This window comes from Ciconia boyciana, chromosome 2 (assembly GCF_034638445.1).
Source record: "Ciconia boyciana chromosome 2, ASM3463844v1, whole genome shotgun sequence".
In the NCBI taxonomy this organism is placed as follows: domain Eukaryota; kingdom Metazoa; phylum Chordata; class Aves; order Ciconiiformes; family Ciconiidae; genus Ciconia; species Ciconia boyciana.
The window spans coordinates 147,863,086-147,878,647 of NC_132935.1; the positions used below are offsets into that span (position 1 = coordinate 147,863,086).

Consider the following 15,562-nt stretch of genomic DNA (forward strand, 5'->3'; position numbering starts at 1 on the left):
GAAGGATCCCAACACCTAGATCCAGGCCCAGTGGCTGCAGAGTTTGAACCACCAAGGTTTAGTAAGAATCTTCTTTACAAATAAACTGTAAGCAAGCTACATTTTGTCAACTGCTACTCTCTTCCTGCCACACCTTCTGCACTATTTGGACTCTCTAAGGAAGTTAAAACTGCACACCAAATGCTCTCTTCTGCAGAAGGATCTCAACTGGAATTGCTGCCATCCCAGTCCCTGGCAGTGAAGAGACTATTATAAAGCTTTTGCAGATGCAGCATGCATTGTCCAAGAGGTAAAGCACATCTAATAAAAATGGGATAAAAAGTGCATTGATGAAGCCTATGATGCAGCTGGCTCAGCACCAGCCTGCAGGACCCCATGATCCAGCTGGTATTTTTTGATTGTTGTGATTGTCGGCCACAACCTCAGGGGTACGAGGCTTACTGAGATGGAGAGAGCTATTGGAAAGGGATCCGCTTTGGTCCCATTTGCAATGACAGGCAGCTGTAAGCCCACTAGATTCTGAAACAGGCTGCAAGGAAGGGAGTGTGTAGACAGCCACTGAGTAGAAATAAAGGATACCACACAGTAAATTTAGATATGAACCCTTTTAAAAACCACTAAAGATGTTTGCTAAATGACAGACAGCTCCCTTTCCTACAAGTGACAGCAGCATAGCACTAGCTTTTCCTAGAAAGCACAGGTTGACTTCCAAGCCTGCACGATGCTAAACACAAAAGACTCCCTTAGCAGACTTGCCCATCAGCAGAGGAACGAGCACATGATCCATTACAAATGGAAGAAAGAAATCCATTTGGAGAACACAAACTAATTTTGATTCTGAACACATCGTTAACAAAGCAATAAAAAACCATATCTTTTCTTCTTTTTCTGTTTGTGCAATATTAATGCTTCAAAGCTAACGATGGTCCAGCGTGAAACAGGAAATCACGTAGCAGATATCTAAGGACATTTGGTGACAGCAAAAGGAGCTCAACCTCTTGCAAGCAGACACTGCACTGTTTTGCGGCTTGTTCTCTATGACACATTATTCTCATTTTATCCTAGTTCTAGGGAAGATGTTTACTATCTAGCCAAATCACAAGTATTTGTTACACAACACTGATTTTCAGACTGTTCTAGTGTATACACTATGGGTTTTTTTCCTAGTTCTGGGAAGACTGACACGGCCTTCTCCAATCAAAGGGCGTTATCCTCCTCCTACAGGAGGGCAGAATTTGTTCCTGGGTTTACAAAAGCTCTAAGTGTAGCCTGACAGGATTACTAGCGAGGATTATGCAAGGCACTGTTAAAGAACTACTCCAGAAAAAAGAAAAAAAAAAAGAAAAAAAAACAGGTCAGCAGTCAAAAATCCCTTCTCACGATGTCAGGCTGATCTGCAGTAGTCTTATAAGTATATCTTATGAGTAGAAGACTCATCTTATGAGTAGAAGACTCATAAGAGGAAAAGGGAATATTTGTGTTTTCAGCTTTATTTTTAGTTATGGACTAAAGTAATCCCTCCATTTTTCTTTTCTTTTTTTTTTTTTTTAAATGTTAATATATAACAGAAAGTAGCACATAAAAGGTTCAGTTTCAGGGGGAGGGAAGGCGGGTGGTTTATATGTCAGGACAAATTCAGATACCATTACTCACATTAGCAAGCAGTTACACAAAAGACCCCAGTTACTTCAGTGGGATTAATCACAGGGTAAGGTTCCACTCAAACTGAATGAGTAGCAAAATTTGCCTTTAAATTACATACAGTTAATAGTTTAGAAATCCTAGATAATCTGTATAAATATACACCATCTCCACAAAAGACAAGTTGTAACAGTCAAAGTTCATTGTATTTTTGCATAAAAATGTATATTCTGTTTCCTAAGAATCTTAAATTTACCAGTCATTGCAATACTGTATGAAAAAAGTTTGAGAACATAATCTTCATGCAATTAGAGATAATCATCTAAAAATCTAAATATTTTCTTGCATTACTAGGAATGAGATACCTGAATGAAGTCATTGTAAAATGACAGAGAATCTTACTTGGCTTAACAGTTTTGAAACTCCTTTAGCATGTTCAAAATCTGGTCTTCCAAGTACAGCAGGCTCCTTATTCATCTCTCCCCTTCCTTTCTTGTACTTAGCCTTAAAAAAATGAATATGAATCACTATTAAATTGTTTGCTTTTGTTTTATCAAGAGAAATGTAAGCATTAAAGCTAGTAGAAAAAGTCTCATTTAGTGATCTGCATTGACACTACTTTCAGAGCTGTTCTAATCAGGTCCAAAAAAAGCCCTTCTCAGGCTTCAGCTCCTTAACAAAGTAATATTTATTTATTGTAAAACACAATGCACAGCATTCACAAAATTCAGCTTTAACCAAATACATAGCTTAAAGCCTGAGAAACATTGTTCTCCCAATCAAGGCAGAATAAGTTACAGTGGCTCAGCATTTCTCACGACAGGGTCTGCAGTTTACACAAGATTATTTGTAGCAGCTGAAACTAGTCTTGAAACAAAACTAGGCTGAGGGGCAGCTTGTTTGAAAAGTAAGGTCAAATTCCACTCTCAGTTTTACCACTGCAGTCTTGCTGGATGTCAGTGAGGTTGCATTGGTGTAACAGAGCGGAATTAGTCCCACAGGGCTGGTGTTACGTGATCTTTCCAGCTGAACTGCCTCCCATGCAAATTGCTGCAATTTTTTTCCACAATGCATTAGAAAACAGCACAGATGAATCAACAATAGGTGCTTTGCGATATCACAAACTAAATTACCCATTGCCTAAAATAGCCTTCTTGCATTACTCAGGCACTGTGAATCAGCAAGGACACATCATAACAACAGACTGAGAGAAATAGAAGTCCCAAAGCCACTCTAACTCAAAGGGGGCTTGAACGGCAATAAGTAAATTTGGGTGTTGAACGTAAGACTTATTAGAAGTTTGTGGTTTTCAGAAAATCCTGAATATTCAAAAGGTGAATCTCAGGTCTCTTAAAACTGTCTCTCCATAGGTGCCTAGTCAGTCCATGTGAAACTAATAGCAGCTACTTAAAATCTTGGCTCAGGGCTTTTAATATATATATATAGAGAGAGAGTTGTCTACAATAAAATATTAAACTGCATCACACATCGCTGCTTCGCAAACTGCTCCTTGACCTACCCATTAGCAGATGTCACAGTGGGAGGGAAAAGAATTTGAGAGGGGAGTTCGGGGAGGAGAGCCCCCATGAAAGAGGTGCCGTGTTTGCACAGCTCTCAGAAGGACAGAGGGGAATTGCATTTCCCTGTCACTGCTGGCCAAGATGGGAGGAGGAAGGGGAGTCCTGGGATGCGAGCTTCTCTTGTACTGAGGTGAAAAAAGGCTTGGTATGTCTTCTGAAGTGCAGTATAGCATACGAGCATATGACTTATTTTGAGAATGGTTATCACAAATAAAGCTGAAACAAAACCAACTTTAGTAAGCTTAACATTGTCTTTAGATCAATGACCAATAATTGAAAGTCATACTGTCAGCATCAAAATAGAGGAAACCCATAACTTTGTAACATAACCAGGCAAGAGGGTTTTTTTGTTGGGTTTTGGGGTTTTTTAATCAAACCTCCATATCAGATTTGGGGTTGCAGTTTTCTGCTCATGACATTTGAGAATTTCAGCAGCACTCTAAACAATCTGACTGAAATTGGAATAAATTAAATAACATGTCTAAAAAATACAAATAGAGTAACAGGAGAGCATACATCACTTATTATCTTTGTTATCTCAGTTGCTATCTTTATGTCTGGCCTGTTCAGCACTTCAGTGTATCTATGAGTATCTTGCACATCCTTCTTATAGGATACCTGTCAAACAAAAAACAGGTTTTTTTAAAACAGACAAACAAAAACGTTTTAGGTTTATAAATAATCTTTGAATGACCTATCAACTCAGCCATCAAATTCAATAGAACTCTGCCTAATTTATTCCAACACAGTCCTGCTTGACAGGGATTATTTAGTAAGACCCACACACAGGTTAACAGGATAAGGAAGAAATTCAGAAGCATAAAATACAATATTAAAATGAAAAATGGTTTTGCTTAGAAGCGTAGAAGAAAATGAAAGCCCTGCAAAGACCCAAATATTAGGTTTTATCATTAAATTTCAGAGGACTTCTAAGACTACAGCATTTTTTCTATGCTGTACCCTTTTTCATATAAACTATCCCCCCTATGATACTGAGCACCGCAGCCTAGCAGATTGCAGCTACACTGAACAGAAACTGTAATTCTACCACGGTGAACATCTTTCTCAGTAACAGGCAGCCATGTAGCTGGTATGTAATTCAATGACACAACTCCACCCAGCATCCCCCACTCCCCGCAACTCCACTTATCTGCTCCTTTACACAATCATGGGAACAAGAAGGCTGAGTGTTCCAGCATGTGGAGTACAAGACTGAATCTTTCTGCTTGTGCAAAAGCCACTACTATAATGAATGGGCTCAGAAAACTTTGGCCAGAAGGCTAAACCACAGGTAGGAGAGTCCAAACACTCTCCCTTTAGCAAAGCAATCACAGAAACAGCATAGACCTCAGGGACGTTAGAGCTCCGAGACCACAAGTTATCCTTCTTCTCCCTCCCCAGGGTCTGTAGACTTTTTTCCCTCCCTTGCTGTAGCACATGTGCCAATCTAAGCCAATTTCCAAGAGCTGTCTTACTGAATTATTCTGAATGATTAAGAAAATCGTCCGTGGCATTCAAGAGTGTCTGAGAAATTGAAGTTTCAGGCAAAAGTTAGAAAACATAAAATAAAGTCTCCAGCAAATAGAAAGTATCAGAATAATTCCTGCGTTACTGGACAGTCTTTTAGATTTTATTCTGTTGTTTAACAAAGTTAATCAGCCTCTCAAGATTGTATTTCACCATCAAGAAAGTCCTCAGCTTGAAGCTTCACTTATAACCTCCACATCTAGCTCCTATTTCCAATGTAAAGTTTTACTCTGGGTACAAGGCAACGAACTCATAAACTGCAGCACCCAGCAACAAATATAATTTGTACAAATGTTATTGTAAAAAGAAAAGAAAAAAATCTTACTTTTTGGCAAATATTTTACAGGCAACAGGAAAGTAATTTTGTGTCCATATGGCTTCAGCTAAGTAGACAAGCTAAATAGGCTTCACTGTTGGCCGCTTGCCCATGAATAGATCTTATAATTTTTAACCTATGAGTGACACACAAGTGTAATCACTGATAAAATAAATAAATAAATAAATAGGTTGGATGAATACAGCTCAAAGTCTCACGTATCAGGAAAATAGAAACTGTTTCTTACAGCTTGTTAAAACCACTGGAAGTTTTGTTTTGGTTAGGTTTAGATTTCCCTATTTTTTTAAGAAACTAGATGTACAGACAAGCATTTGCAATTCAGGGCTTTACATGAATTTAGTTAATTATATGCTGTTCATCCTAATGACCACATGAGGTGAGGTGAAAACCACAAAGGCAGCAGAAACAGGTTTCTGAATAGCACCCTATCATCCATGTAAATTGCAAATTAAAGGCCAGCATATGTGCTCAAAATAGAAATTAGGAATGGAGTGAATTTAACAACAGAGAATCAAGAATAGTGGTGATAAAGTTGAGGAAATGTGGTCACTTATTGCTCCCAAATGACATGATCATATAGTACATGAAATAATGGATTGTGGTTAATTTCAGGGGGAAAGGCGGGGGGGGGGGGGGCAGCGGGGGGAATAAGACAGTGACAGTCCTTTATATTTCACCATTTTCAATTATATTAGATGCAAGGCCAATTGCTATAGCTTTCCCTGAGTGAATTATTATTCTTCCTGCACCTAAACCAGTATACCTATTACTTATGTCTGAGGGAAAGTCATCTAGCATTTTACAAATGTCTGCAATATATATTTGCTCCATTCTGCAGCTTGTCATACTCCGGTGAGAATAAAAATGTTATGCAGCAGAACAGTAGTTTGTCAGAGGTAGGCCAAAGAAAGAAAAAATATGTTTCCCATTTCCTGAATAACCTCAGTCCCTGGATGCTGACCCTTTCCCACTGGGACAGTGTGCTGGCCTCTATTACACAGCTGCTTTCTGTTCCATCTAGTGAGGGTTTTTTTTTTTTTTGTGCTATGTTAGAACAGTAAAACAAGAGCTATTCCAGGAAAGCAGGGGAACAGATGTAGACAGGGCAAAGCAACCAGCCTGGCGTGTGCACCCATGGGCATCAAGAAGATGGAAAGTGGAGAAGCCTACAAGAGGGGAGAAGAGAAAATGAAGCCTGGTCAAGCAACAAAAGAAAGGAAACAGCAGAAGCACCCAGGGAAGAGGACACCTTTTCTCCTGAGTTGGTTCAGCCCCTTACCAAGAGGCTCAAACCCTGACTGGAACCTCCAGGTGTTGCATGATGCCCTTAATCTTCACTTCAAAGGATTGCTCAGGCTCTACCAAAAAACATCACCAAAGGCTCAAGAATTACTCCTTTTTATGAGGACCACAGGTCTATGAAACATGTGCACAAACTGGCCTTTGCATAGGAAAAAGTAACCGAGATACTGACAATGTAAGAGCAGCAGTGAAAGACCTAAATGGAAAGTTACAGCAGACCAGCGGGAAATGCGAGAAAGAAACTGGGACAAAAAGGGGAAAAAAATGTACCATCTCTATTTTTGAAGTTGCAAATAGCAAGTTACAAATACTAACTAAATGTAAAGTGTTCTTCTACCCCAACTTGAAATTACAATAAAAAGTGGTTACATTGCTGAATATTTTTAAAAAACAAGAATCTGAACAAAAGCCATTTCTCGTCTTTAATCCCAAATGTGATTACATACTCTGAATTGCTAGCAGTTTTTGCAAAGCATGGAAAATATTCAGGGCTTGCTCATAATTAGTAGACTAATTGTAATAAGGCCAAACCTCCAGCTCTTATAAAAAGGCATAAGGTCCACTGAGGATAAACATGCCGGTCTATTTACTCTAGCTGAGGGTCCTGAAGATGCTTCACCTTTCATGATGGTGCCAGTGCATTGGAATGCACTACAATGCTGCAAAGTAAACAGATTTCTAACAAGGCTGCAAAACATCTCAGGTTGTCAATCAACAAACGGAAACTTCTGCTACATGGTGACCCAAGCACACCTAGGCTTAAAGGACTCAGACCTCTCCTGCAGTCTTCTGTCCTCTTCCCTCTTCCAATTCCAAAACTATTCCAAGCTATAAATGATTAAAATATGCACAAGCAGCTATGAACACATTTTGCCCTCTTGAGATGCACAACAGAAGTCAGCAAGGAGCTGGGCACACCTATCTGCAAGAGAATTTGTCTCTTACTGTTCATCCCTGCTTAGTATTTTCTAAGAGCTGCAAGTCCGCTAATTAATGGCCTGTCAGCTGTGTCTCTGCCCCCTTTTCTGTCATCTGCACTTTGGGGTCCATCAACACTAAGAAAATGACTAGCTGGTGACAATCATCATTGGCAACAGCTTTTCTGATCCCCACTCAAATGGTGTTGAAAACTGTTTCCCGGCTCGTGTAGAAGAGACAAACACATTTCTGGCCCATTACAGATTGATGCAGTCATCCTTTCCAGTAATGGGCTTGAAAATTGATTGGTCCCAATTACATCAGGAGTAAACACATCATTTTCAGCACCAGTTGGAAGTGGTCCAGGGGGACCCGCTGTTGACAACCACTGTCAGCAGAAAGTTAGTCAGTGAAAGGTGATTTTTCTAATGCAGATGCTGAACAGAGAGCCAGGAGAAGCTTGACTTTAACATGATCTGCATCAAAACAAACATCGACATTTTGGTATGCTATTGATGGTGTTTAAGCACATCAAGGTTTAGATCTGCTGATTTGGTCTTATCAGAAAGAATGTAAATTTTTTTTCTGTGGATTGTGACTGCACGATATCCTGAACATGAAAAAAAGCTTACTCCTAAGACAATATAGACTTCTTAAATATTCAAATGTAGATGGTCAGTGAAACATTATAAATTACCACTACTGACATCATATGGACTGCAAAGAGAATACATATACATCAAAAGTTTGCCCAACTGTCAACTAACATTTTACAAGCAGCACTGTTTCATACATAAGCATAAGAGAAAAGATAGCAGGGCTCCAACCTCAGATCTGCAAACTGCCTTTTAAATGTCCACAGATGAGTATATTGCAGTTTTCTTATTTGTAAAATCAGAACACCACTTCCTTATTTCATACAATGTAATGCTGTGAGGAGAATCAATAATTTTAACCAAGCAGAACATATAAATTGCTGTACAGATACTTAACAGTTTTGCTATTCATAAGGCCCAGTGATGGACCAGGTCATGGAACAGACAAAACTGTGATCCACAGCTTTGAGTACCTTCATGAAATGCTATGTGCAACTCCTACCCAGGCACAACGTAGCAAGTGTTTTATTTGCTTTAGAAACTTAATTGTCATGTCACTTCACTGTTCAGTTACGTTCTTCCATCCATTTGATCCTCAGCTACACATAAGGCAAACCACTATTTTGTGACCTGACGGTTTTCTAAGGGCCACCACCGAAGTTTGGAAACTTCTAGATGAGCTAAATGACATCAGGTAAATGACAGGCATAAAGTAGGCTGATGGTACCTACTTCACTTTTCTCCAAATGCCTTTGTGTGCCAAAGTCACATCATCAACATTAACTTCACAAAACACAAACACAATTTATAGAGAAAAGTACTCTGGTTTGGATAAACATACATTCATTCAAGCATTATGTAGTATTTTAATTATTTTTCAAGTAAATTCCCTACCATTAAAAAAGTCACTTTTCTTCAGTCTAAGCACGAAGAACAGAAAAATGTTTTTCTTATATATGATCACATTGTTCAGGAGATTTTACAGTATTTCCCTATTATGCAGCTTCAGCCCATGCTTATATAGAGTGTTAATGATATTCAAAGTGGTGTGAAGGCCTACAGCACATGACAGTTTCAAAATGTCAGCACAAATGTATTGTAAGTTGAATACAGTCTTAATTTTTAAAGGAAATTGCACATTTCACAGAGTTGAGTATAAATGTCAGCCTTATTTTAAGGCTGTGTAAATAGTCTTAAACACATCCTAATCCTATTAGATGCAAACCCTGCATGTAAAGGTTGAATTGAATTGGCAGAGCATTGTAGGTAAACACGCATTCTGCTCCCATAGGTATACTGTACTGAGTGGTGGATAAAAGAGCTTTGTCCTTCTATTCCCCCAGTAGTTTCCCTCCTTTTTCCTTGCACTTTCAAAGCTGTGATTCTTCAAATAGCCTGAAATAGTTCAGAAAGACAAATGCGCCACATTTGGGATGCTCGCTATTCCACGCTCTGACTCAAAGATGAAAACTCATGCAGCTCTTAATTAAACCTGTACTTACAAAACAAGAAATCCACAGCTATTCACCATGATGCCCGAACAATTATTCACAGGAGCTGTGTAACTCCACTGAACAATAACTGGACTTACATAACTTGCTCCTTTATGTGTGATAAAGATATACCCCCATCACACTGCAGCTCCCCATAAGCAACCAGAAAGAATCTGTTCTTAAACAGATGAAACTAACTGGTTAGAGTTTTATGTTGGATACGGAGGGTTTGTTTGATTTTTTTTGAAGTTTGCTCAGGACAAAAATTATTTCCTTCATATTTTTTCATTATTTTTAACATGCTGTTAAAAGTTCTCATTTATCAATACATCCTTCCCTCCTATGTTTGCCTTCATTTCCTTTTTTCTGCTTGCTTTAAGGGTGAAAGAAGATGAAACAACTGAATTTCATTTACTCTCACATCTGTGCCCTGCTCTCCTTAATTCTCTTAGCAGGTCATGTACAGCTGTAGAGGGGGAACGGGTTTTGCACTAGCATACTAATCCTCAGACCATGATGAATTTGATTCAAACACTCGTCTCATATTCCTCCTGGTCCCACCACCTTCTCGGAGAGGGATACCTATCTCTCTTCCCAACATTATTTCCTTCCCTAGCAGTCCACCATCATTCCTACTGCTAGGTAAAAAAGCCTCTTGCTTATGGGGAGAGAAGTTCATGTTCCCAGCTCCTACCCTCCATCAATCTGACATCCTGATGCTTCCAACAGCAGAGACAGACGGAGTTTGACAGGAAGAGGGAATTCTGTAATCAAGGCAGGTTGCAAATTACTGCTGGGAGTTCCAATGCAGGTATTTCCCAGCAGAAGAAGTAGATATTCTTCAAACATAACGCTTTCCTGAAGTTCTCCAGCAGCCTTTTAATCAGTGGCCAGCTGTCAAGATTCTGCACACACGGACGTACATCTAAAATTGACATTTAGCTTTCAGCCTACGTAACCTAAGAGTCTCTATTTGTTACACTGTCAGTAGGGAAGATAGGGTAAATTTAAGTTAATTCAAAATGAACACCCAAGCTTCACTTTCTATACAGCAGCAAACAAATATCCCGTTTATCTGAGAAACGAGAGTTATAAAATCACATACCTACCTGACTTGACTTGCTTACCCAAGAAGAATGGAAATGGATCATAACTTTAGAGGTATTTACATGTCAGCCACTTTTACTGGTTTTGTGTATCCTTTAAAATGACCTCACTATTTTAGCGAATCTGCTCCTAACATTTACTTTTCTCATAAGTAAGCTTTTACAAAACCTAAGACATTTTTCTTCAAAGTTGTGTTTGTATAATTCAAGACACCAATCTTGGTAGCATTTCCACCCCTAGCAATGGTACATTGAGCTAGCTTATACTAGCTCAACCATGAAATCAAACCTGACTTGAAACTAATAAAAAATGTAAATACTATTATTAGGCTTTTTCTATTGTGAAAACCTAAAGAACTTTAAGAAGTTAGAAAGCAGCTGTAAAAAAAACCAAACAAAAAAACCCCGCAAAACCCAAAAACAAAAACACCACACAGAACAAAAAAAAACCCAACTTTAAAAATATTGCTAAATGACTCTAATTTATTTGTAAATTATTTAAGTAAAACTACAAGAACAAATACTTTGGTCAATGGTATAAACTAGTGCCAGGCATCAAATTGAACTCTATGGCTCATATTCTGTAAAATAAGTCATAAATTGTTCTTTGGAACTCATTTGATACGTACTCATGAGATGGGAATAAAGTTATTCACGTGCATAGAAGTGGGCAAGAGCAAGGCAGAAACAGCCGCCCTCTCTCCTCTAAACAGAACCCTTGAAGAACTACCCAAATGTTGACAGTGTAAGACACTGAAACCATGCCGGTGTTCATGTAAACAAAGAGCTTTATACACTTTTAAAGTACAAGTAAGCACACATTAATTCAGAGCACCTGTCTTTGTAACTTGATTTCAAACTGATCACACTTAATAACAATTACTACTAATAAACAGTAACAACCACTTTCCACTGCAGTTTAGAATAAAAGTCACATACCATTACTCATAGCATATTTTAAACACACATCATGTCCCAAATTACTTCAGAGCAAATAATGTAAAAAAATACCAACTAATGAAATATGACATTATTCCATGCCCAATTCATTTCAGTTAGCTATAGTAGATGTATCTACCCAAAACAAGTGAACTGATTTCAGATGGAGGAGTACTTACATCACTCTGGTATTTATTGACTTCCATGGCATGCTTAATATCTGGAGGCTCCTTCATATGTGCATAATCTGAAGTTCCTTTCTCAGCATCATGTTTTTGTTTATAGAGAACCTGAAAAGAGCAACATTATACTTCTGTGACCTCAGCAGAGCAGGTATAATAATATGAGCTGGGTTAACCTAGCATCTTAGTGTGCTTGTATTCAGGAAGAATTGTAATAAATAATTAAGCTCCTTAATGGAACCAGAACCCTGAAATGAGAGCAGCTTCTATCCAAAACAGAGACATATGAGGCACAGTCAGCAGAGAGATTTCTCTGACTCTGTTATTGCAGCAGAGGTATGAGTAGACAGGAGGAAGAAAAAAAGAAATATACAGAAACAGAAAATTAACCTTAACAAGATGAGAAGAAAGCCCAGGGAAAAGCATAAGGGAAAGCTTTTTTTGCTCAAAACACACTTGAATCTATCAGCTAAGTAAATACTTCCTCAGGTTTCTTTTTGTTTTCCTGTTTTCAGAAAAAAAAAAGAAAATATTTTGTTAATTCCTCATAAATAAGCAGGTTTACATGAAATACTCATAGCCCAAACATCTATTTCTTCCACTGTTAGGAAATTAGTAGCACAATACACATTTTGACTAGCCCCCAGGTTCACAAAGAAAAATAATATTTACATTCAATTGTCATCATGGTAAAGGAAAATGGAATTGGATTGTGAGTTTATAAACAAATTTATTTTTATAATAGAAACTGAGCTCAATGTTGGGCATTCATCCAGCTTTCACTGTACTGTTATACTTACATATACACACACTCACATATTAAAACTGCCTGAAAAGCTGATCTTGCACTTCTCCTTGTCAGAAGCTTTTAGGCTTACATTAAGAAAATTCACCAGGTTTTGATGCCTGAAGAAGCAGCAAGCATCAAGAAAATTCATTTTCTAATAGCTCTCAGGAGCAAGCCATAAAATAATCCCCAAGAAAACAGCAAATACTAAATAAGATTGAAAGCTGATCAGGAGGAGAAGGATTTGAAACTAAAACCCTCGATAGCAATAAAAGAATACTGTGAAAGTTTTGAGATGGGAACTCTTGACTACAGTGATTCAGACTCTTTTAGGACAGGATACTAGAACTGTGAGAAAATGTTGTATCTGTGTTTAAGGCAGCAAGATTGCATCTGAGTTACAGATCAGGGTGCCCAAGGCAATATATTAGTATCTGCCCTGACTATCTCAGATTACAAAATTATATATAGGCTGAAAGATTAAGACAAAAAGGGGATTTTTTTTTTTTTTTGCACTTCTACTATATGAATGAAAGTATCAAATTAGGAAACTCAAAATGTGCCATCTCCTTATATAGTGTAAATCCATCATGATCAGGCCTCTGGGGAAAAAAACACAACTTAAATTGAAACGAAAAAATGTCTATAACCTCCCTATACTGATTACATCTTGCAACTGGCAAAGCAAATAATCTTTAGCAAGACTGAAGCATCACTAACAAATGATCCCCTGCAAAAGTGTAATTACTATATAAACATATGCCACAAAAACTGTTTTGCTACTTCTCCTGCTTCACATTGTCACATTTAAGATGTTCTACTTCATAACATTCTAAGAGGTAGACCCATACAGTTACTTCCAAAATCTACTAATTTACAGATCTTTTATTACATTGCCACTTTGCTGGTTCAACATGTACGTTTTTCTGCTGGCGAACGGGATATGTAAGCAAGACATCAAAAAACAAAAGCACATCAACTCCCAACATAAGAAAACTAACAGAAATTACAAATGAGTGTCCACCATCTTGGGAAAAGATGACTGTTTCTTTAGCTTAACGTAGGAATATTTGACTTGCTATTTGACAGCTGTGTTCTTCCTATCTTTTCACATTACTTTTACTAACTGACTTAAGTAGCCTTGAAGCAATCACAGGCTAGGAGGAGTTCAATAGCTGTCTAGTTTAGTTTTGGACCGTTTAGTGCAGAGCTATTCCCAGATCTGTAAATCAGTTCCAAGGAAGCATGAAAAAAATGTTATTATTTCATCAATATTCATCGAACCATTATTTTACATGTTAGCATGTGTACATTTATTTCTCATCTGATGTTAATCTTCAAGTTTTAGCTAAACTGACTTTTCTTTATCAAATCTGCATATGAAACTACTCTACAGAGAGATCAAGTATTATATGTCACTGACGTAACCTCTACTCTGTAGTGGCACCATTTATTAACTCCAGAAATACAAGGCAATTATTTAAGTAGGTATGACTTCAGATTGAACTAATTTGTAAGTACTCATTTTTTATTTTTCTTATCTCTCTTGTAAACCAGTGTGTCAATAGGAAGCTGCATTAAGGAAGGCTTTGTGCTCTTTTAACTTAACTCTCACTGACCCTCTGTTTTGGAATACTTTAAACACTATTAAATTTTTATTTTTATATTTCCTTTTATAGTCAGTAAGCTGAGCTCTGAACTGAAAATCCACAATGTAAGATTTTGTAGGAGGAAATGTTCAAGAACACTTGAAAATGCCATTTTAATCTCTAGATAGAGAATTAGATTATCCGATGTATTTGTGTAAAACAAAACTAGAGAAGTCCAGGAGACCAATACCTGCTACCATAAAAAAGAGGAAATCTTGAACATGAGATTTGATACCATAAAAAACTATGAAGAATTACATAAAACAGTCTGAAAATGTGTAATATGATTGTAAATGATGCAGTAAATGACAAAAATAACTTTGTCATAGTAAAAAAAAACCTATGAAAGTAAAAGGAGGATTCTGCCCTCCAGTAAGAAAAACTGAAACTTTCTCTGGAAGTTGACAATATTGCTTAAGATTCACTTGGCTCATCATCTTTAAAAACAAACAGAAAATACTGTTGAGCATTGACACATAGTTACTATTTGAGATATTGCCCTGTGCAAAGGAGAAAATTAAACTGCCTTCAGTTTGCTTTAGATTATTCCTTTCAGATAAGAAGAAAAACAGTGCAATCGCTTCTTATGGCAGAAATAAAGTGATGAAAAAAGTGATGAAACACATACTTTTTTTTCAACATTGTTTCCCCCTCAAGCAATTTTAAATACCTTTATCATTGTTTGTGACACCTTATTAAAAAAAGTGTTCTGGGTAAGGAAGAATTCTTACCCAGTGTTCTGGGTATACTGGTCTTCAGACAAGAAAAAGACTTGGCACAAAGCTAACAATGATCAGAAATTTTCCTTCAGAAATATTTTCCACAGGAAAATTGCCATTTTTCCAGAAAATGTCCATTTCCTCTTAGGAAAATCAAATTTAGGGCTCCCTCCCTAGACTGCTCTCATTAACTTTATTTTCTCATTGCAGAGAACAGGGAAATCGGCAAGAGCTTTGTAGGCTGGCAAGGAGGGTGAAGTTACGTGGTGGGGACAGGGACTTCTGCTCTCTCTAGCTTACCCTGAGGACAGCTATGACGAGAGAGAGAGGGAGGAAAGCCTGGTTGCTTACTCTCAAGAAAGCTATTTAGAAGGCAACAATCAAATTTTCTGTGTAGAGGAAAAAATGAAATTTATAAAAGCCACCCAAGTATGTGGGGCTATGAAACTTTTTTTCATTCTCCTGAAACATTTTTCCCCATAAATAGTGTCATGATTTTTTGTCGAAATTTCAGATGGATTTCCTTCTCTATGGGTATTTATTTCTATCTTCGTGCCATTTCTACATAAAACACAAAAGAGCAAACGTGGGCTTTATGCAAAAGCCGGCAGAGGTGATCTTGGTTTAGTCTTTCCTCTGTATCTTGAAGAGTGAATTGAGCATAAATCAATACAGCCAATACGGGGAGAAAGCTCCACAGGAGAACCACAGCTGTCAGGGTGTTGTACTCTCCATTATGGCAAGATCCTGTCAGTGCTGACATTGTATGGTTGGAACCCTGCAGAA

General features: G+C 37.7%; 1 protein-coding gene across 11 annotated transcripts in view; it reads right to left on the reverse strand.

Moving 5' to 3' along the window:
• NEBL (nebulette) overlaps positions 1 to 15,562 on the reverse strand; it is a 273,043-nt gene that overhangs the window by 70,301 nt on the left and 187,180 nt on the right. For 9 of the 11 annotated variants that reach the window (XM_072854418.1, XM_072854417.1, XM_072854414.1 and 6 more), the window contains exons 5-7: positions 11,619 to 11,729; positions 3,738 to 3,839; positions 2,044 to 2,145 (exon numbers count right to left, since the gene is read on the reverse strand). The exons of the other annotated variants lie outside the window; for them this stretch is intronic. In XM_072854418.1, coding sequence (XP_072710519.1) covers positions 2,044 to 2,145; positions 3,738 to 3,839; positions 11,619 to 11,729 — 315 coding nt within the window. The remainder of the gene's footprint in view (positions 1 to 2,043; positions 2,146 to 3,737; positions 3,840 to 11,618; positions 11,730 to 15,562) is intronic. 11 annotated transcript variants of the gene reach the window in all.